The 24575-nt window shown below is 39.0% G+C and overlaps 1 protein-coding gene across 9 annotated transcripts in view; it reads right to left on the reverse strand.

Annotated features, from left to right (window-relative positions):
* Window positions 1–11605: 11605 nt before the first annotated feature.
* IL15 (interleukin 15) overlaps window positions 11606–24575 on the reverse strand; it is a 99933-nt gene continuing 86963 nt past the window's right edge. For 5 of the 9 annotated variants that reach the window (XM_042234026.2, XM_060400594.1, XM_042234028.2 and 2 more), the window contains 3 exons: window positions 19745–19789; window positions 17660–17797; window positions 11606–14658 (listed from right to left, as the gene is read on the reverse strand). In XM_042234026.2, coding sequence (XP_042089960.1) covers window positions 14551–14658; window positions 17660–17797; window positions 19745–19789 — 291 coding nt within the window. In that variant the 3' untranslated portion in view covers window positions 11606–14550. 9 annotated transcript variants of the gene reach the window in all.

Consider the following 24575-nt stretch of genomic DNA (forward strand, 5'->3'; position numbering starts at 1 on the left):
CAAAGAGTCGGACTTGACTGAGCGACTGAACTGAACCACGGAAAGCACCACGGAAGTGTAAGAGGATCATATTATTTCCAGTAGCATCCGTGTGTCCTTAAGAGAACAGAACCCATAGACCACTGGGGTGAGGGGTCTTTGACTTTATTAAATCAACTCAGAAAACTGAACCTGGCTGATGACCGTGGTTTAAAACCCTTGAAAAGATGATACTTGTCATGTGGAACAATCACTGTACTGACATTCTTGGCTTACCTTTAGGCTCTTAACTGTCACTAAGATTCAGAAATGTTGCTTCTTTCATATTATCTCCTTTTAAAAAAAATCAGCTTTTGTCTCTTCCAAGACCCTGTACAGACTGATCCCACGAGTCCCTTATTGCGTTGCTGAAATTGTGTGTTCAAAGATTCCTCTCTCTCCAGCTGGTCCTGCTGCTCTTGCTTCTTTCTACTTCTCATTTTAACTGTGCCCTATTGAGTGCTCTCTTTATATCCTGGTGCCTTCCTCTACCCTATTTTTCTTAATGATAATGAATGGGCTCCATTCCCTCAAATAGTTTTCATTAAAAAATGATGTAGAATGTCCTTCTTTCGAGAAGCCTTCCCGGTGTTCATATTTGGACCACACATCAATACTGACTGTCCTGGGATCCCAATGCTAGATAGACTTAGGTGCTAATCCTCATGACACTGGCCTCTCAGGTCAGAGGTACTGCAAACAGCTTTGTTGTTTGGTCAGTGAACAATTATTTGCTAAAGTTGATTTCTATCAGGTATTGTGAACAATTCATTAAATGACTGCAGTCCTGAGGCCCATATAAGATGATGGTATTAGAAATAATTTTATTATGCTGGAATTTAGTGGTAAGGCAATTTTGACTCTGACTCTTCTTTCAAAGGCAGAAACAATGCCTCGTATATTTTTCACATGTGTCAGAATAAGAATCCCCTTTTTTTGGAGTATAATGAAAAACTTTATCAGAGCCTATGAGACCAGTTGATACTTATCTTACCAGCTTCTCTCAGTGCTTTCTCTGACCCTAAGCCATCTGGCCTTTATTCTGCTCTTTGAACATGCCATCATCCTTCCTGAATGAAGGTTGGTCAGACTGTTTCTCTGATTGATTCTTTTTTTTTTTGACTTAAAAATTCTTTTTAATTTAAATTTATTTATTTTAATTGGAGGCTAATTACTTTACAATATTGTATTGGTTTTGCCATACATCAACATGAATCTTCCACGGGTGTACACGTGTTCCCAATCCTGAACCCCCCTCCCACATCCCTCCCCCTTCCCACATCCCTCCCCCTTCCCACATCCCTCCCCCTTCCCACATGATCCCTCTGGGTCATCCCAGTGCACCAGCCCCAAGCATCCTGTATCCTGCATCGAACCTAGATTGGTGATTCATTTCTTAAATGATATTATATATGTTTCAATGCCATTCTCCCAAATCATCCCACCCTCTCCCTCTCCCACAGAGTCCAAAAGACTGTTCTATACATCTGTGTCTCTTTTGCTGTCTCGCATACAGGGTTATCGTTACCATCTTTTTAAATTCCATATATATGCGTTAGTATACTGCATTGGTGTTTTTCTTTCTGGCTTACTTCACTCTGTATAATCAGCTCCAGTTTCATCCACCTCATTAGAACTGATTCAAATGTATTCTTTTTCATGGCTGAATAATACTCCATTGTGTATATGTACCACAGGTTTCTTATCTATTCATCTGCTGATGGACATCTAGGTTGTTTCCATGTCCTGGCTATTATAAACAGTGCTGCGATGAACATTGGGGTACACGTGTCTCTTTCAATTCTGGTTTCCTCGGTGTGTATGCCCAGCAGTGGGATTGCTGGGTCATAAGGTAGTTCTATTTGCAGTTTTTTAAGGAATCTCCACACTGTTCTCCATAGTGGCTGTACTAGTTTGCATTCCCACCAACAGTGTAAGAGGGTTCCCTTTTCTCCACACCCTCTCCAGCATTTGTTTCTTGTAGACTTTTGGATCGCAGCCATTCTGACTGGTGTGAAATGGTACCTCACTGTGGTTTTGATTTGATCTGATTGATTCTTTATAATTCATAGCAGAGCTCAGATATCACTGTTTCAAAGAAGCTCTCTGACATCTTGAATACAACTGCTTTTCTCTTCATATGTCCAACTGGTTCCCTTGCTAGAACTCAAAATACCTGAATAAACACTTGAGTGATTAATTTGACAATATGAATTTCCTGTTGGAATGTAAACTCCATGAAAACAGAGATAATGTCCATCTTATTCACAGATGTAACTGCAGAACCCATCATAAAGTCCACACACAGTAGGTTTTCCATAAGTGGAGTTACAAGATGATTGATGGAATGAACTCCTTAATGATAACGATGATGAGGACAAAGTGCCTAGAGACTGACAAGGGATTCTCTGATGATCACTTTTGGGGAGTGTTGATACAATTTGTAAAAATTAAAGGTACAATTTTCAACTCTGCTTCTGTGTAGCAATTTTCTTTTTAATTTCTCCAACAGTTAACTTAGTTTGAAATCCAGGATTAAAGTAAAATATAGGACAAAATTGTGACTCTTTATTAATGATTCATTAATTTTTCTTCTTTGTTGCATCAGAGTGATTATACAATTAGGGGAATTTTCAATAAAGCTAAAGTTTACCTTGCATAATAAATTCCTCAGTGAAGATGAAATTTAGTCATCAGATATTCAGAAGCATTGAACCATATCTCTATGGAAATGGGATTTCTTCTGGGCAAAATATTTATACATGACATGCATATGTTAATCGTGACTCACATATGAATACAGAGAGCTTATACTAAGCCTGATACAATGCAGATGAAGGGGAAAATGCATTTTCAGTCTATTTGTGTGTGTGGAAAGAGGAGAGGGATCAATCACATTCCTTGATTTTTATATCATATGTCAGTTTCAACTTAGAAGCCATTGACTTTGATGGACAGAAACCGTAACACATCAAAACATATAAGTCTTTCTCACAACATAACAATAGCAACAGCAGCAAAATAAAACAATCGCACAGATTCTTGAAGATAAAGAATGAGAGCCTATAAAACTAAACTTGTGATTGGGCTTTAAAACCTCTGGAATCACAGATTATATATTGGTTCTGTTTGTATTCCTTGTCCTCTGCCTTCTAGTCCTTTTTGCTTATTGCCAGGAAGAGTATACAAATAATATTCTCTCATATATCGTTTTCTTTATCTGAAATTAAGAAAAGGCAAGAATGTAACTTATCAATATGACTTTGGGCTGCAAACCTGATTTTTATTAGACTTGCCTTTACTATTTGAGATCCTAGGTCTATGAATTTGTGCTTTCCTTATTATATGTAACATAAGACAAATACCTTCAGCATTTAAGGCAGACGAGACCTAAACATTGCATTCCAGTCTAGGCAAATAGCATTGGGCTGGTTAATTAAGGAGAATGGCTCAAGAAAGGAAATTTTTGAAACACAAATGAAAGACTAGTTTGGTAAGAATACAAGCATGAGAAATAAAATTTAGATTGTTTTATGTGACTGCTTTCTTTCTTAAGTTGGCTAAGAATGTTTCAAGAAGTTGCACATATATGCTTTGAGTTTCTTAAGATTAACTTCAGTGATCCGTATTAAGTAACTAATGTGGGAGGAAATCTAATTTTGAGTGCTGGAAAATGCCAAATTTTAAACCCACTCTGTGCTTATATAACCAGAATAGATGCCTGGTCACTGTAAACTGCTACTGGAAATGTGACCACCATTATGGTTTTCCTTCCTCCATCCCAACAAGCAGTGAAAGGAGGCTAACCTTGACTGGGAACTTGCAGTTAAAAATGGCACATTTTTCTATTTTCCATCAGTAAAAAGGCTAGGGAAAAAGATAAAACCTTAAGAATTTTTCATCGTATTGAGAGTAGACTGGAGCAAGCCCTCCCCTTTCATTCAGGCCAGGGAGCTGAGATATCCACCCGCCGTGGAGCATGTCTTCTGATCCCGCCTGACCAGAAGGGCTGGACACAACCGATTGTGCAGACCAGTGGCATTTGAGCCAAGAGACAGGTGGGCAGAGCTGACTTTGCCGAAAAAGCCAGTGTCCCTACTCTGTAGATAAACTTGGGGGTGTGGGTTAGCTTGAGTTAAACAGAAAAGAGCTTTACTGACTTTAGTGCTGATTCTCCCACTGCATCCTGGCAAGGATTCTAATGCACAGCTCTACTCATTGCTGAATACAGCCTTCAGCCTATCCTGCCAAGAAGCCCTGACCGGGGCACACAGGGAAGCGCAGAGCCCTTTCAACAGCCTGCGTACAGTGGCACTTGAGCAGAGAGCACAGCCCTTGGCTTCCCCAGTCTGCAGAGCGAAACGAGTGGCCTCACCTGATTAGGGAATTCAGCGCACACTTTGGCTTGATTTCAGCCCTCAAGCAATGAGCTGTGCAGGCCTTGGGTCCCATTCTGCTGTGAGGGTACGGAAACTAATTCATAACCTCATGTACTACTGACAACAGTACCCATTCTGGACCGTCTAGTAAGTCTGACTAGAGAATGTAGGCAACTGCAGAGCCCATTCTACAGCCTCAACTTGGTAGGAAACCAAGTGAGTAGTCCTGACCAACTGTTCTCAGCCAGTATCACATCCCATCAAGCCCCACACTCAAAGTCGCCTTGCTCCAAAATAGACCATAAAAGCAGCTCCTACCTGCTTAAGGACATTAGCAGCAGACACATCCAGAAACCCAATTTGAGCTGGTTGTTGAAGAACTATCTCTGTGAAAGCAACCAGTGCAGTCTGGAAAAGGAGCCATATTACTGAATGCACAGACACTAACTTAAAGAATCAAAGACCATGAAAAATCAGGTAAATATGACACTTCCAAAGGAAACTATTAAAGCTTCAATAAACCCTAAAGAAATGAAGATCTATGAATTAACAAACAATTCAGAATAATCCTCTTAAGGAAGTTGCAGTTCAGTTCAGTTCAGTTCAGTTCAATCGCTCAGTCGTGTCCAACTCTTTGCAACCCCATGATCGCAGCACACCAGGCTTCCCTGTCCATCACCAACTCCCAGAGTTCACTTAGACTTGTGTCCATTGAGTCAGTGATGCCATCCAGCCATCTCATCCTCTGTCGTCCCCTTCTTCTCCTGCCCCCAATCCCTCCCAGCATCAGAGTCTTTTCCAATGAGGTGGCCAAAGTATTGGAGTTTCCACATGAGGTGGCCAAAGTATTGGAGTTTCAGCTTTAGCATCAGTCCTTCCAATGAACACCCAGGACTGATCTCCTTTAGAATGGACTGGTTGGATCTCCTTGCAGTCCAAGCGACTCTCAAGAGTCTTCTCCAACACCACAGTTCAAAAGCATCAATTCTTCAGCGCTCAGCTTTCTTCACAGTCCAACTCTCAGATCCATACATGACTACTAGAAAAACCATAGCCTTGACTAGATGGACCTTTGTTGGCAAGGTAATCTCTGCTTTGGAATATGCTATGTAGGTTGGTCATAACTTTCCTTTCAAGGAGTAAGCGTCTTTTAATTTTATGGCTGCAGTCACCGTCTGCAGTGATTTTGGAGCCCCCCAAAATAAAGTCTGACACTGTTTCCACTGTTTCCCCATCTATTTCCCATGAAGGGATGGGACCAGATGCCATGATCTTCGTTTTCTGAATGTTGAGCTTTAAGCCACCTTTTTCACTCTCCTCTTTCACTTTCATTAAGAGGCTTTTTAGTTCCTCTTCACTTTCTGCCATGAGGGTGGTGTCATCTGCCTTGGAATATGGAATGAAGCAGTGCAAAGGCTAACAGAGTTTTGCCAAGAGAATGCCCTGGTCATAACAAACACCCTCTTCCAACAATACAAGAGAAGACTCTACACATGGACATCACCAGATGGTCAACACTGAAATCAGATTGATTATATTATTTGCAGCCAAAGATGGAGAAGCTCTATACAGTCAGCAAAAACAAGACCGGGAGCTGACGGTGGCTCAGATCATGAACTCATTGCCAAATTCAGACTTAAATTGAAGAAAGTAGGGAAAACCACTAGACCATTCAGGTATGATGTAAATCAAATCCTTTATGATTATACAGTGGAAGTGAGAGATAGATTTAAGGGATTAGATCTGACAGAGAAAGTGCCTGATGAACTATGGATGGAGGTTCATGATGTTGTACAGGAGACAGGGATCAAGACCATCCCCATGGAAAAGAAATGCAAAAAAGCAAAATGGCTGTCTGGGGAGGCCTTACAAATAGCTGTGATTTAACATACACATACACAAATAAATCAATGTGATATAGCACATTAATAGAATGAAATAAACTAACCATATGGCAATTTTAATAAATGTTGGAAATTGGTTTCAAAAGTTAATTCATTCATTCATGATTTAAAAAAAAAAACCTCTTAACAAATTATGCATGGGAGGAACATATCTCAACATAATAAAGGCTATATGTGACAAGTCCCCAGTTAACATCAGACTCAATGGTAAAAGGGTGAAAGCTTTTCCTCTAAAATTAGGAATAAGACAGGGTGCCCACATTGCCACTCCTATTCAACAGAGTACTAGAAGCCCTGCCTAGAGGAATAAGACAAGAAAGAAAAAGTTATCAGCATTGTAAAAGTGAAGTCGCTCAGTTGTGTCCAACGCTTTGTGACCTGATGGACTGTAGTCCGCCAGGCTCTTCCGTCCACAGGTTTTTCCAGGCAAGAATACTGGAGTGGGTTGTCATTTCCTTCTCCAGGGGATCTTCTTGACCAACGGATTGAATTCGGGTCTCCCGAATTGCCGGAAGACTCTTTACCATCTGAGCCATGGGGAGCCCCTTGGATTTGTAAAGCAAGTAGTAAAACTGTCTACGTTTGCAGATGACATGATTTTTATATACAGAAAAATCCCACAAACTCAACCAAAAAAGCTGTTAGATCTAATCAATGACTTCAGTAAAGTTCCAGGATACAAAATTAAAAAAAAAAAAAGCACTCTTGTGCTTCTTCACTCTTAGAAGTAAATAATTAATGGCTGAGAGAAATAAAATTATACTCTTTAGTTTGCTGGAAACAGAAAAGCACATTTGGAAAACATTTACTGGAATACAAAGAGGATGGATAAAAATCAATTTTGCCTTGTTGTCTAGATAGCTGTTTCATTCTTCAGTTGCCAGCTTGAGTATAAATTGATACTCAAATTAGAAGTTTGACTTATCATTAATCAAAGAAATAAATACGACTTCATCCTGATGAAGTCTGGTATAAGAAACAAAAATTCAAATAAAAAATCATCCCATATGCGTCATTTTTTTTGTAGGACCTTAATATAAACTTAGTAAATCGTATAATAAGTTTCTACAAAGGACACAAGCTCACTCATCCTTATTTTTAATGGAAATTTTTTGAAGAGAAAACATTAGTTTACTGTCACAAAATTGTATTCCCATACCATTGGTATCACTTCCCATGATTCTGTGTTGTTGTTTATTTACTAAGTCATGTTCGACTCTTTTAAGACTCTGTGAACTGTAGCCTTGCCAGGCTCCTCTGTCTATGGGATTTTCCAGACAAGACTATGGGTAGCCGTTTCCTTCTCCAGGGGATCTTTCCAACCCAGGGATCAAATATGTGTCTCCTGCTTGGTAAGCAGATTCTTTACCACTGAGCCCCCTGGGAAGCCCACTTCTCATAATATTCACATCTAGATTCAACTTAATTTTAATTTTAGGATAGCAGTTTACATCTGAATTGTAAAATTTTCCTTTTATGCATGTATAAAATTTTTATTAAACTGTTTAGGGGACTGGAACCACTCCAGTTAATTAAGCTATTCTACATCCACCGAAATTTTAATATATCGATAAAGGATTTGTTGTTATAGTTCAGTGGCTAAGTCGTGTCCGACTCTTTGTCACCCCATGAACTGTAGCACGCCAGGCTTCCCTGTCCTTCACTGTCTCCTGGAGTTTGCTTAAACTCATGTCCAATGAGTTTGATGCCATCCAAGTGGCAGAGGAGGAGTCTGTCTCCTCCTCTGTTGCCCTCTTCTCCTCCTGCCCTCAATCTTTCCTGGCATTAGGGTCTTTGCAATGAATTGGCTCCTTGTATCAGGTGGCCAAAGTATTGGAGCTTCAGCTTCAGCATCATTCCTTTTAGTGAATATTCTGGGTTGATTTCCTATAGGATTGACTGGTTTGATCTTGCTATCCAAGGGACTCTCAAGAGTCTTTTACAGCACCACTGTTTGAAAGCACTCAGCTTTGGCACTCAGCTTTCTTTATGGCCCAGCTCTCACATTTGCACATGACCACTGGAAAAATCATAGCTTTGACTATATGGATCTTTGTTGGCAAAGTGATATCTCTGTTTTTTAATACACTGTCTAGGTTTGTCATAGCTTTTCTTCCAAGGAGCAAGTGACTTATAATTTCATAGCTGCAGTCATTGTCTACAGTGATTTTGGAGCCCAAGGAAATAAAATAGATCACTGTTTCCACTTTTTCCCCATCTATTTGCCATGAAGTGATTGGACCAGATGCCATGATCTTAGTTTTGAATGCTGAATTTTAAGCCAACTTTTTTACTCTCCTCTTTCACCCTCACCAAGAGAGTCTTTAGTTCCTCTTCACTTTCTACAATTAGATTGTTATTATCTGCACATCTGAGGTTGTTGATATTTTTCATTACAATATTTTTTTAATTTTAAATTTATTTTTTTAATTGGAGGATAATTGCTTTACAGAATTGTATTGTTTTCCAAATATCACCATGAATCAACTATATCAGTCTCCTAGCAGTCTTGATTCCAGTTTGTGATTCATCCAACCCAGAATTTTGCATTATGTACACTGCAAATAAGTTACATAAACAAAGTGACAATATATAGCCTTGACATTGTCCCTTCCCAATTTTGAACCAGTTTGTCATTCCATGTCTGGTTCTAACAGTTGCTTCTCGACCAGCATACAGATTTCTCAGAATGCAGGTACAGTGGACTTGTATTCCCATCTCTTTAGGAATCTTCCACAGTTGGTTGTGATCCACACAGTGAAAGGTTTTACTGTGGTCAATGAAGCAGAAGTAGATTTTTTTTTTTTTCTGGAATTCCCTTGCTTTTTCTATGATCAAACTGATGTTGGCAATTTCGTCTGCCTTTCCTAAATCCAGGTTGTACATCTAGAAGTTCTCAGTTCATGTACTGCTGAAGCCTTGCAAGGATGTGAAATGAGTGTAATTGTAAGGTAGTCTGAACATTCTTTGGCAGTGCTCTTCTTTGAGATTGGAATGAAAACTGACCTTTTCCAGTCCTCAGGCCATTGCTAAGATTTACAAATTTGCTGGCATTTTAGAATTTTAAATAACTCAGCTGGAATTCCATCACCTTCACTATGTTGTAAAGAACAATATTGCGCAGGAACCTGGAATATTAGGTCCATGAATCAAGGTAAATTGGACATGGTCAAGCAGGAAATGGCAAGAGTGAACATCGACATTTTAGGTATCAGTGAACTTTTAAAATGGACGGGAATGGGCAAATTTAATTCAGATGACTGTATATCTATATATCTACTACTATGGGGAAGAATCCCTTAGAAGAAATGGAGTAGCCCTTATAGTCAATAAAAGATTCTGAAATGCAGTTCTTGGGTGCAGTCTCAAAAATGACAGAATGATAGACTGTGAAAAAAATCAGTAGCATTCTGCACACTAACAACAGATTTTCTGAAAAAGAAAGAAATCAGTCTCATTCACAATAAACACAAAATACTTAGTAATAAATGCAACTGAAGAGGTGAAAGTACTCTGTAAACTATACGACACTGCTGAAAGAAACTGAAGAAGAAACAAATTCGTGGAAAGGTATCCTATAGTCATGAACTAGAAGAATATTTTTTAATGGCAATACTACCAAAAGCTATCTATAGACTCAATACAATCCCTCTCAAGATTTCAGTGGCCTTTTTTAAAAATAGAAATAGAAAAAACACTCCTACAATTTATATGGAATCACAGAATTTCCCAAATAGTCAAAGAAATTCAGAGAAAAACAAAGCAAAAGGCATCACACTTCCTGATTTCAAGTTGTACTATAAAACAATAGTCATCAAAATAAAAGAATACTGGGATTAAAAACAATAGGCCAAAGAAACAGAATTGAGAACCCAGAAATACAACCAGGCATACATAGTCAACTAATATTTGATAAGGGAGCCAAGAATACTCAATGGAGAAAAGAAGATTTTTTCAGTAAATGGTGCTGGGATAGCTGGATATTCACATGTAGAAGAACAAAACTGGACCCCTATTTTACACCACTTACAAAAATGAAATAGAATGAATCTAAAACTTCTATGTAAGATATGAAATAGTAAAACTTTCAGAAGGAAACATATGAACAAAAGCTACTTTCCATGGGTTTGGTAATGATTCTCTGGATATGGCACATAATGGACAAGCAATAAAAAATTAAAAAATTAAAAGTTGGGACTATGTCCAAGTAAAAAGCATCTGCACACTAAAAGAAACTATCAACACACTGAAAAAGCAACCTATAGAACTGGGGAAAATATTTGCAAACTGTATATCTGAAAGAGGGTTCATATCCAAAATACATAAAGAACTCATCCAACTCAGTAAAAAACAAACACAATAAATGGGATAAGGACCTGAATAAACATTTCTCCAAAGATGATGTACAAAACCAACAAAGATGCTCAAATCACTAATCATCAGGGACACCAATTAAAACCATAAGAAATTATATCCACATCTATTAGAATGATTTCTATAAAAAGACAAATATCAAGTGTTGGTAAGGATGCAGAGAAAAGGGAAATCTGTGCATTGTTAGTGGGATTCTAAGCTGGTGCAACCACTGTGGAGAAAAGTATGGAGGTTTCTCAAAACGTTAAAAATAGGAGAACTGCCATATGATCCAGCAATTCTACTTCTGAAAACATATCCAAAGGAAACAAAAAGACTAGCTTGCAAATATATATGTGCCCCTATGTTCATACTAGTGTTATTTACAATAACCAAGATATGGAAACAACCTAGGATATGGATGAAGAGAGAGAAACAGAGAGAGAAAGGATATTATTTAGCCATAAAAATTAGGAAATTCCACCATTTGTGACAACATGAGTAGAACCTGAAGACATTATGCTTAGTGAAATAAGTCACACAGAGAAAGACAAATACTGTATAATCTCACTTATTTGTGAAATCTTAAAGCAAAACAAAATTTTAAAAAAAGGAGAGAGAGAGAGAGATCAGACTCATGGTTACCAGAGGCAGAGTGCAAGGAGGGGAAATAGGAGGAAAGTGGTCAAAAGATACAAACTTCCGGTTACAAGATGAATAATTACTAGGGATGTAATGGACAACATAATTCCGATAGCTGACATTGCTGTATGTTATACAGGAGAGTTGTTGAGAGTAAATCCTGTAAGTTCTCATCTCAAGGAGAAAATTTTTTCCCTGGTTTTTCCTTTTTTTCTCTTTATTGTATCTGTAGGAGAAGGTGATGTTAGCTAAACCTATCACATTAATCATTTTACAATAAATGTAAATCAAAATTCACGACTGAACTTCTATAGTGATATATGCCAATTTATTTCTCAATACAACTGTAAAAAAAAAAACCAAACCCAAACAAAAACACAAAAAAAAGCCTTCCAGGTGATTTTGATATCATCAGGTACACTTCAAAAATACATATTTATATTAAAGTAGCTAACAATTGCAATCACCTTTTTGATAGTCATATCAAACTGTCAACTTACACTGAGTTATTAGTGCATAAAAACCCTAAAATCTTTTTGGCTGAATCCAGCTGCATCCTCCTATTCTTTACTCCTGCAGTTCATTATTGTGGCCCAAGTACAGAACTCTTTGTATATCCTTATTAATTTTCATCTTGTTACACTGGCACTCCCTTCTAGCCTGAGGGAACTGTAAATCTTCATTGCATATTCCACAGATTTGATAAACACACCTTCTATCTTTATCCAAGTTACAGACCAAAATGTACCACAAGACCCAAAATAAAACTCTTAAATCTTGTATGGAGACACAAAAGACCCAAAATAAAACAGTGGAGGCATGATCATGGCTCTGTTTTACAAATGTCATCATTCCATGTAGAATATTTTCATCTCAGAGAAATATACTATCATGTTTTAGACATTATTATTCACTTCAACGGAGACTCAACTAAAAACAGAATTCCTATAAGGCACTGGGTTTAATGAACATGGTAAAACTTCCTTAACATATTAAATAATTTGATCTTTAATGAATATCCAAACATCTGTATTTCAACTTTTAAAATTTATGCTTAATACCTTTGATACAATAAATAAAACAATTTCCCTGTCAAAAAAAATTCCTTTTCAGATGAAACTAAAAAAAAAAAAAATGCCAAAAGCTCAATGGCTGCCAAATATTATTTGTCTGGATTTAGGTCAAGGGACAGACTGAGAGCCAATACATGACTCTTTGAAGGTCAAATGGAATACAGATTTCTCCAAAACTATCTCGAAAGAAAATATTAAGCATACATTGACTGAAAGAATGAGATACAAGAGCATGGATGGGGTATTAGACTACTAAAGAATGATTCAATAGAGAAATGGTTTGCACTATGACATGGAAAGAAATCAAATTCTTAAGATAAATTCCTACTCTTTGATCTCTCAGTGAAGTCTGCCAGAAGTGAACTAGGGGCAAGAAATCTGTGATGAGATGAGCATATTTCATTTCAGTCAGTTCAGTTTCAAGAGAGTTTGAAAATTATAGACAGTATACTAAAAAATAATAGAAACAATTATTTCATGCCACATCATGTTAGCTCTCATCAGCAGTTTTTTATTATCCAAACATGACAAAAACAATGTAGGAAAGTAAAATACTTGTACATGAGGGAAGAATGAAATATAAACATTGTTGCAACCATTAGCTTTTGATACACAATTTCACCTATCAGTAAAGGTTTATTATAGCCACAGTAAAGGTTTATTATAGATGGACTGATGCATAGTCCCTGCCAGGCACTTGCAAACTCTCTTCATAATAATCAGAGCTTTAGTGGTGGCTCAGTGGTAAAGAATCCACCTGCAGTGCAGCAGATGCAGGCTCAACCCCTGGGTCAGGAAGATTCCCTAGAGAAGGAACTGGCAGCCCACTCCAGTATTGCTGCCTGGAAAATCCCCTGGACAGAGGAAACTGGCAGGCTACAGTGTGTTGTTGTTCAGTCGCTAAGTCATGTCTCTGACTCTTTGCAACCCCATGAACCGCAGCACGCTAGGCTTCCTTGTCCCTCACCATCTCCTGAAGTTTGCTCAAATTCATGTCCATTTAGTTGGTGATGCTATCTGACCATCTCGTCCCCTGCTGCCTTCTTCTCCTCGTGCCTTCAATCCTTCCCAGCATCAAGGTCTTTTCCGATGAGTTAGCTCTTCGCATCAGGTGGCCAAAGTACTGGAGCTTCAGCTTCAGCATCAGTCCTTCCAATGAATATTCAGGGCTCACTTCCTGTAGGATTGACTGGTTTGATCTCCTTGCTGTCAAAAGCACTCTCAGAGTTTTCTCTATCACAACAGTTTGAAAGCATCAATTCTTCAGTGATCAGACTTCTTTATGGTCCAACTCTCACATCCATACATGACTACTGGAAAAACCATAGCTTTAAACTCTACGGACCTTTGTTGGCAAAGTAATGTCTCTGCTTTTTATTACGCTGTCTAGGTTTGTCATAGTTTTTCTTCCAAGGAGCAAGTGTCTTCTAATTTTATGGCTGCAGTCACTGTCTGGAGGGATTCTGGAGTCCAAGAATATAAAATCTGTCACTACTTATACTTTTTCCCCTTCTATTTGCCATGAAGTGATGGGACTGGATGCCATGTTCTAGGGCTAAAGTCTATGAAGTCGCAAAAAATGTTGGACACGACTTTGCGACTAAACAACAACAACAGCAAGAAGAAGGGCCTTGTATATCAATAATGAAATTATTGGTTTCTACCGAGTTCCTCCTTTCTTGTTGGTAGTCAATTCTCCTTTCAAGTGCTACACCTGAAGAAGTAATTGAAGGTTGGTAGTCAATTTCCACATTGGTTAAGGCATCCTCTATGCCTAGAGCCATAGTACCAAGTGGTACAGCTTGTTAAATAATTTGACTGTCACCCTTGAACCAAACACCCTCTATTTTCTTATAAGATGTAAAATATCAGTGCAATTTCAAAGGATAAAATATGTACACAATTTTATTCAACATTTTACATTATGCTACAGATATGTACAACTTCAGTAATAAATTAAAAATAAATGAACAAAATAAGTCCGTCCTTGGCAGACAATGTGATCTCACTGCTATGTTTCAACTTTTACCGTTATGAATCCATCCCAACCAAGATCCTGAGCATCGTCTTGCCAGGAGAATTTGTTCTGGCAGCACATTTGAAATGCTGAGTGCTTTGTTGCCTCTACGCCATGGAAAGATGTTTGTTAATAATAGAAATGTGGAAGAGGATCAGCTGCAATCAAGAAGTGTTGAACATTTGCACAATATGTACAAAACTCTTCAAAAATTCTTTGATACTTTTTTCCTCCAGTTCCTCACATTCTTTGCATCCCAATTCTGTTTTATTCTGCAAATAAAAAGAAAGGATTAGATTGGAAAATCTAAAATGTGCCTTGCCTGTGAATATCATATCATTTGAACCACATGGTGAGGTGTCCAGACATAAAATATTTGGCAGATTAATTACCATATTAGGAAGAACTAAGGGAAAAGAGAACTGGAGAGATTTGATAAGGACTGATTTTTCCCTAGAGTGAATTAAGGACAGTGAAAAATACAATTTTAAAAAAGATCTATTGAACCACAAACTTCTTGCTTAGAGGCCTGCAGTAGTTTCTGGTCGTCTGTCCTAGCATGAAGTCCCTGGTCCCCTGCACGGCATGCCGGCTCTCCTTGAGCTGTTCCTTACCCATTTCTTTCACTTTTCCCACAGCTCAAAGACTCAGCCCTAGGAACACTGGGCTCATGCCTTTTGGTCCCATACATACATCAACCTATTAGGTATTTTGCTGTCTTTGCTTTTCTCTCTTCCTTCCACACTTCTATTTTAGCTACAACCACTCACACTTAAGATCACTCAGGTGCTGTCTCTACTGGGAAGGCTTTTCTGAACCTGGGAGCTCCCGAGGCTGGACTAAATGTCCCATCTCTTCATCCTCAGAACTCTGTACTGAGGCTCTCTCTCACATCACATCATGTGTTAGGCTGATATTAAGGAGCTTTATGCTTCTCAGACCACTGTTTGCTCTAGGCTTTTCCAGGAAGTCAAGGCTATGTATTGTTGCTTAGCACAGGGCCTGGCACATGATATTCAGCCAATTATTATTGGTTATTTGAACTATTTTTACGAATACCATAAATTATTGTACTTTAAACACAGTTTCTACAAGTGTAGCAATCTACAAAACAAACTTTCCCGGGATCATCTGAACTGTGAAAGCGGTTTCAGGAAAAATCAAAATGAGAATTTTCCATCCATTAAGCATTTAAAATTCAAATTCACCAACGTTTATCAAGCACATACCCTCTGCCAGGTGCTGTCATATTCCATATAATGCTGTCCTATTTGATTCTGAAAGTAATCATGTCAGATAGGAAGGCAGAGATAGTAAATGACTCATTTAGTTGACACAATCAGTGAAATTCTCCACATCCAGGTCTTCTGACTGTGCATTTGGGCCACACTATGCCATGATGAGGGGGACTATAAAAATGCACATTAAAGAGTTCCCCATTGACATTTGCTATGAATTATCTGTTGCATGGCTCAGCCTTTCCACCAATAACAGAGAGATAACATATCACAAGAGTATTTTAAGCATTAATATATTCATTTCAGAAATAGATCAGCATTCTAGTACATGTCAAGCATTGTTCTAGGATTTGGGATACAGCATTAAAAACAAACAAACAAAAAAAATGGAAACAAAACACCTGCCCCTCTGAAGCTGCAATTCTAGTAGGAAAAATCAGACAATATCCAGCAAGTAAAATATATAGTATCTAAGACGGTGGGACATATAGAGAGGGGGGTGAGGCATGCTGAGGTGGGGGCGGGATTGCAGTTGTGAGGAAGTGACATTGCTGTGAGATGGTGACATTGAAGTAGAGACCTAAAGCAGCTTGGTACTTGAGGGAAAATCAGCGGTGTCCAGCCACCCTAGCTCAGGGTCTCTGCTCTTTCAGTTGCCTCTGACTGAACATACTTCCCCATGGCATCCTTGAAGCTCATTCTCTCTCATGTTTTTGCCAACTGTCAGCTTTGTAAGCAAACCTTCTCTAGAGCCTCAGTGTCCTTATCTGCCTCTTTTGCGGCCACTACAGTTATTAATAAACACCTGACCTACTATTTATTTGCTTATTGATTACTACGTGTTTCCTCCTTTTGTAAGGGCAGGAACAGTATGTTTGTTTTAACTTCTGTTATCATGAGGGCCTACAATGGGTCCCAAAGCGTATTTGTTAAGTGGACAAATTATGATGATGGCTTTGTTTGTTTATGAAACTTTTTCTGTCCACCTTCCTTTGGCCACTAGTGTTTCGCCATGCAAGCCATAATCGTCTGTACTTCAGGGCCTTGCACAGCTGATGCTCCAGCCTCGCACAGGGGTCCCTGGCATTTGCGCTCCAGGAGCCCGATACTGCTCTTGCTACCTAGGAGTATACCTTACACTCCAAGTATTCAGATTTTTATGATTATTTTTTTGCAACATTTATCCTTTGAGTAGATAAGAAGGTAGACTCTGGAGAGAAATTGCTCGGGGATTCCTGGCTCCTCATTTTACTAACTGTATAAACTGGAGAGAGAGATGCAAGCTCCCAGAGCCCCAATTTTTTAAACCTCAAAACAGAAACAATGATAACCATATCTCACAGATTGACTGAGAGAATTCAACGAGTTACCATCTGACCCTGGAAGAACAGCATCTGGCACAGAGTAATAACACAAGTATTACTCTATGGATGCTCAACAGTTGGGCATCAGACATAAAGAACCTTCCCTGTTGGCTCAGACATAAAGAATCTGCCTGTATGCAGGAGATCCAGGTTTGATCCCTGGGTTGGGAAGATCCCCTGGAGAAGGAAATGGCAATTCACTCCAGTATTCTTGCCTGCAGAATTCCATGGACAGAGGAGCCTGGTGGCTTATAGTCCACAGGGTCAAAAACAGTTGGCTAGGACAGAGTGACTAACACACACACACGGACACACACACATGCTTAACAATTATGTAACTATATCAGGTGATCGACACCATGAGGTCAGTGACCTCTTTGTCTAGTTAACCTTTGTCATTTCAACACATTTCAGCACACGCCTGTGTGCACTGAAGCACACACTGCGGAGCATGTAGGAAATGTTTGTTGAATGAATAAATCAAGGAAAAGTTTAGGATTGTGTGCACAGGAGTGGTGGTGCAGCTTCTGGCAGCCATTCTGCTGGAATTAACTCCTTTTCCCAAGTGCTTCCTCCAAGGGTCTCCATGTCCATTCCCATCCAGCTAATGACTGCCCCCAGTCAATCCAAGAGCATCTGATGCAACTCTGGACAACTACTGGATAACTCACCTCAATAGAAGATAAATTTCTGTCTGCTAGCATGGTAAGATTTTCTATTATTTCATAAATGGCGGCATTTTTGGACTCGTGTAAAATAACGCGTAGCTCGAGGAGAAAGCACTGCAACGCTGTTACCTTGCAATTGGGCTAAAACAGAATTACAAAGAATCATTTTTGAAAACAATTATTTTCCCATTATTTCAGTTTCACACAGATGCAATTCTGATTTTGTAAAAAGTCAATCCAACTATTTTATAAAGAAATACAATATTCGTAAGACGTTTTACATAGGAAACAGCTTCACTTATTTTTCTCTTTTGGCTTTGAAATCAAAACAAAAACAAACTGAGAGCAAAAAACAGTCAGGAAAGATGGGGATACTGTGCAGAAGAAAGAACATGAAACTAGACAATGTAGAAATAATACGCCACTTTTCCCCACTAAGCACATTTCCTCTGTCTACAGGGGTGATAATATTGACCTGGAACTCTCAAAACATGAATATAGACGGTGCATATGGAAGATTTTTTTTTGAATCAGACTGTATGGTTAACATTTTAAATTTGGTAGCTGCTAATCATACTATTCCTGCAAGTTCCAGTGGCACACAGGATTCCAAGAAATTTCTTAGAACAATCAAAGCAGGAGTATGGCCTATGCGCAGGCTGGCCAAATCAGAAAGGTACTTTTCAGGTCTCATAAAAATACATTTCTCAAGAGGACTACTTTAACAAAAACCTAAACTTCAAACCAAAGTATTTAATGAGCATGTGGGGGATTTGATAGAGACTGTCTGATTTCTTGTTTTCAATGCCATGAGTAGTGCCTGGAGCTCTGCAGGCACTTGGGAAGTGCTTACTGAATGAATGAAGGCGGGAAGGAAGGAAAGGACACAGCCACCTGGCTGGCACTGGAAATACTCCTTACCTTCCCATAGCCACTGCTCTGGATTGAAATGGTAAATACTGTTGCCATGTCAATAAAATAAATAACAACTAAAATATAAATAATAAAACTGAGGTTCAGAAGTATTTAGTGTCTTCCGAGGCAACAAAGCTAGAAAGTGACTGAGTCAGGGTTTAAATCTAAATTTCGGTCTCAGCTTCTTGCTAGCTACAACCCCAGGAGCAGCAAGGTTATCTTCTTACAAAAACAGCAGCCTCAGGATTCTGAATGTTGGCGGTTAACTGACTGCTTTCTACTTTGAAGAAAATGCAAAGGAAAATGGAAAACACGTCGAAGCCAAAAGAGGAGACTGTTTCTAGTGCAGCAGCACTGTATCCAAGGGTTGGTAGATACCTGTGCCCCTCTCCCCTAATTTCTGGCTGTGGCTTCTTTCCAATGCTTAAAAAGTCTCGGTAGGGTAAACTTTCTATTTCGGAGAAGTTCTAATTAAGGAATAATAGAAGACTCACTGTGGTGAATACACACAACTCAGAGTTGGTTTTCCATGAAAAGATGTCAGGGATTTGTGTCTTGGTTTTAGTAACCAATTCAGAGAGAATGGACCACCAACTCAACAGAAATTCTATATGCCTTAAGCAATGTCAGCATATTAATGAAGTGATTTAAGATCATTTTTGAATTCTGATAGATTTTATGGGTTTTGTTTGTTTCTTTTCTCACATAAAGAATAACCAGGCCGAATCCTTTTCTGACTACTGTAGAGATTCAGGCAAAATGTAGAACAGGAATATACTTAAACAATTTGTAAAAAATATGATTAAAAGTGATAGCACTGGATAAAATTGATATGTTGGATATTTTAAAATTGACCAACTTGATTCTTGCATCAATTGCATTATGTTTTACTTGCATGACAGAATATATATACTATGTTTTGTTTGACATTGACAGAAAAAGGCGTATTCATGTCTTGATTTGACAAAGATGCTACAGTGTAAATAGCATCTATGTAGCTCTTTCTCCCTAAAGTGCTATAATCTCAACAATTGCATATAAAATTCATTGATCATATGAACACCGCAAACATTAGATTTAAAACTATACATGTTCCAGTAAATTTATAAAAATATATTTCCAAGCCTTTGAACACTGGAAAAGACAGCAATGTTGAAAACAAAATATACTCACATGAGCATCACTTTCAGTATATAAAGTGGCATCCATATGCATAGACTGAAAAGAAACAAAAAGAAGCAACATGAGAAGCTATTCCCTGCTTTAGATACGATGGGAACAACCTACTGAAAACATTAAATTAAACTTTTTAAATTAAAGTCTTTATTTTGAGATAATTTTATTCATGTGACGTTATAAGAAAAATACAGCAAGATCTTGTGTGCCCCTTCACCACTTCCCCCAGTGATGACGTCATGCACCATCAGTTCAGTTCAGTCGCTCAGTCGTGTCCGACTCTTTAAGACCCCATGGACTGCAGCACGCCAGGCCTCCCTGTCCATCATCAACTCCCAGAGCTTGCTCAAACTCATGTCCATCAAGTCAGTGATGCCATCTAGCCATCTCACCCTCTGTCATCGCCTTCTCCTCCTGCCCTCAATCCCTCCCATCACCACGTCTTTTGAAATGAGTCAGTCTTTCACATCAGGTGCCCAAAGTATTGGAGTTCCAGCTTCCATATCAGTCTTCCAATGAACATTCAGGTCTGATTTCCTTTAGGATGGACTGTTTGGATCTCCCTGCAGTCCAAGAGACTAAGAGGCTTCTCCAACTCCACATTTCAAAAGCGTCAATTCTTCGGCGCTCAGCTTTCTTCACAGTCCAACTCTCACATCCATACATGACCACTGGAAACACCATAGCCTTGACTAGACAGACTTTTGTTGGCAAAGTAATGTCTCTGCTTTTTAATATGCTGTCTAGGTTGGTCATAGTTTTTAGTCCAAGGAGCAACCGTCTTTTAATTTCATGATTGCAGTCACCATCTGCAGTGATTTTGGAGCCTCCCGAAACAGTGTCTGTCACGGTTTCCCTAATTTTCCCACCTATTTGCCATGAACTGATGGGACCTGATGCCATGATCTTAGTTTTCTGAACTTCGATTTTTGAGCCAACTTTTTGACTCTCCTCTTTTACTTTCATCAAAGCTCTTCAGTTATTCTTCACTTTCTGCCATAAAGGTGGTGTCATCTGCATATCTGAGGTTATTGATATTTCTCCCGGCAATCTTGATTCCAGCTTGTGCTTCAAATAGCCTGTATTTTTTATGATGTACTCTGGATATAAATTAAATTAGCAGGGTGACAATATACAGCCTTTACATACTCCTTTCCCAATTTGGAACCAGTCTGTTGTTCCATGTCCAGTTCTAACTGGTGCTTAAGCCTGCATACAGATTTCTCAGGAGGCAGGTCAGGTGGTCTGGTGTTCTCATCACTTGAAGAATTTCAAGTGCTGGGAGAAATAGCAATAACCTCAGACATGCAGATGACACCACCCTTATGGCAGAAAATGAAAAGGAATTAAAAAGCCTCTTGATGAAAGTGAAAGTGGAGAGTCAAAAAGTTGGCCTAAAGCTCAACATTCAGAAAATGAAGATCATGGCATCTGGTCCTATCACTTCATGGGAAATAGATGGGGAAATAGTGGAAACAGTGTCAGACTTTATTTTTTGGGACTCCAAAATCACTGCAGATGGTGATTGCAGCCATGAAATTAAAAGATGCTTACTCCTTGGAAGAAAAATTATGACCAACCTAGAGAGTATATTCAAAAGCAGAGACATTACTTTGCCGACTAAGGTCCGTCTAGTCAAGCCTATGGTTTTTCCTGTGGTCGTGTATGGATGTGAGAGTTGGACTGTGAAGAGCGCCGAAGAATTGATGCTTTTGAACTGTGGTGTTGGAGAAGACTCTTGCGAGTCCCTTGGACTGCAAGGAGATCCAACCAGTTCATTCTAAAGGAGATCAGCCCTGGGATTTCTCTGGAAGGAATGATGCTAAAGCTGAAACTCCAGTACTTTGGCCACCTCATGTTAAGAGTTGACTCATTGAAAAAGACTCTGATGCTGGGAGGGATTGGGGGCAGGAGGAGAAGGGGGCGACCGAGGATGAGATGGCTGGATGGCATCACTGACTCGATGGACATGAGTCTGAGTGAACTCCGGGAGTTGGTGATGGACAGGGAGGCCTGGCGTGCTGCAATTCATGGGGTCGCAAAGAGTCGCACACGACTGAGCAACTGAACTGAACTAAACTGAAGAATTTCCCATAGTTTGTTGTGATCCGCACAATCAAAGGCTTTGGCGTAGTCAATAAAGCAGAAAGAGATGTTTGTCTGGAACTCTCTTACTTTTTCCATGATCCAGTGGATGTTGGCAATTTGATCTCTGGTTCCTCTGCCTTTTCTAAAACCAGCCTGAACATCTGGAAGTTCACAGTACAGATACTGCTAAAGCCTGGCTTGGAGAATTTTCAGCGTTCCTTTGCTAGTGTGTGAGATGAGTGCAATTGTGCGGTAGTTTGAGCATTCTTTGGCATTGCCTTTCTTTGGAGTTGAATGAAAACTTGAATGACCTTTGGCCTGTGACCACTGCTGAGTATTCCAAATTTGCTGGTTTACTGAGTGTAGCAGTTACACAGCACCATCTTTTAGGATTTGAAAAATAGCTCAACTGGAATTCCAATACCTCCACTAGCTTTGTTCGTAGTGATGCTTCTTAAAGCCCACTTGACTTCACATTCAGGATGTCTGGCTCTAGGTGAGTGATCACACCATCATGATTATCTGGGTCATGAAGATCTTTTTGTACAGTTCTTTTGTGTATTTTTGCCACCTCTTCTTAATATCTTCTGCTTCTGTTAGGTCCATACCATTTCTGTCCTTTATTGAGCTCATCTTTGCATGAAATGTTTGCTTAGTATCTCTAATTTTCTTGAAGAGATCTCTAGTCTTTCCCATTCTATTGTTTTCCCCTATTTCTTTTCAATGACCACTGAAGAAGGCTTTTTTATCTCTCCTTGTTATTCTTTGGAACTCTGCATTCAAATGGATGTATCTTTTCTTTTCTCCTTTGCCTTTACCTTCTCTTCTTTTCTCAGCTATTTGTAAGGCCTCTTCAGATAACCATTTTGCCTTTTTGCATTTCTTTTTCTTGGGGATGGTCTTGATCCCTGTCTCCTGTACAATGTCACAAACCTTGGTCCATAGTTCTTCAGGCACTCTGTCTCTCAGATCTAATTCCTTTAATCTATTTCTAACTTCTACTGTAAAATTGTAAGGGATTTGATTTAGGTCATACCTGAATGGTCTAGTGGTTTTCCCTACTTTCTTCAATTTAAGTCTGAATTTGGCAATAAGGAGTTCATGATCTGAGCCACAGTCAGCTCCCGGTCTTGCTTTTGCCGACTGTATAGAGCTTCTCCATCTTTGGCTGCAAAGAATATAATCAATCTGATTTTGATATTGACCATCTGGTGATGTCCATGTGTAGTCTTCTTTTGTGTTCTTGGAAGAGGGTGTTTCCTATGACCAGTGCATTCTCTTGGCAAAACTCTGTTAGCCTCTGACCTGCTTCATTTTGTATTCCAAGGCCAAATTTGCCTGTTACCCCAGGTATCTCTTGACTTCCTACTTTTGCATTCCAGTCCCCTATAAAGAAAAGGACATCTTTTGGGGGGTGTTAGCTCTAGAAGGTCTTATAGGTCTTCATAGAACTGTTCAACTTCAGCTTCTTCAGTGTTACTGGTTGGGGTATAGACTTGGATTACTGTGATACTGAATGGTTTGCCTTGGAAACGAACAGAGATTATTCTGTCATTTTTTAGATTGCATCCAAGTACTGCATTTTGGACTCTTTTGTTGACTATGATGGCTACTCCATTTCTTCTAAGGGATTCTTGCCCATAGTAGTAGATATAACGGTCATCTGAGTTCAATTCACCCGTTTCAGTCCATTTTAGTCCATTGCTTCCTAAATTATCGATGCTCCCTCTTGCCATCTCCTTGTTTGACCACTTCCAATTTGTCTTGATTCATGGATCTAACATTCAGGTTCCTATGCAATACTGTTCTTTACAGCATCAGACTTCACTTCCATCACCAGTCACATTCACAACTGGGTGCTGTTTTTGCTTTTGCTCCATCTCTTCATTCTTTCTGAAGTCATTTCTCCACTGATTTCCAGTAGCTAATCAGGCACCTACTGACCTGGGGAATTCATCTTTCAGTGTCCTATCTTTTTGCCTTTTCGTACCATTCATGGGGTTCTCAAAGCAAGAATAGTGAAGTGGCTTGCCATTCCCTTTTCCAGTAGACCACATTTTGCCCTGCATAACATGGTACAAGATCGTAATGAGGAGATTGACATGGATACAGCCACCGACTTTGTTCAGATTTCACCAGTTTTTGTGTGTATGTGTATAGTTCTTTACCATCTTATCAAATGTGCAAATTCATGTAACCACTGCCATATTGAAGATACAGAACAATCCATTACCATAAGGAAGATTTCATTACTCTTTTATAGCTAAAATCACCTTCCTCCCGAAACATTCGTATTCCCCTCCACCATCCTCCTATATACCTGTCAACCACTTCTCTGCTCTTCATTCCTACGATATCATTTCAAGAATATTATATAAATGGAATCATACAGTAGGTAACCTTTTGAAACTGGCTTATTGAAAAAGTTAATAGACTTTATTTTTTAAGTGGTTGTGGGTTTGCAGGACATGGCCAGAAAAGTTCCCATATGGCCCCAGGCCCCTTCCCAAGTTGCCCCTATTATTAATATCTTATATTAGGATGGTACATCTATTACACCTGATGAGTCAATATTGATACTTTTTCAGCTAAACTCCATAGATTACATTAGGGTTCACTGTTGGTATTATACACCTATAGTTATTGAAAATGTGTCATGACATGCATGGATCATTATAGTTACATACAAAATAGTTCCACTGCCCTAAAAATCACCTGTTCTCCAGACTTTCATCCATCC

This window comes from Ovis aries, chromosome 17 (genome assembly GCF_016772045.2).
Source record: "Ovis aries strain OAR_USU_Benz2616 breed Rambouillet chromosome 17, ARS-UI_Ramb_v3.0, whole genome shotgun sequence".
NCBI lineage: Eukaryota > Metazoa > Chordata > Mammalia > Artiodactyla > Bovidae > Ovis > Ovis aries.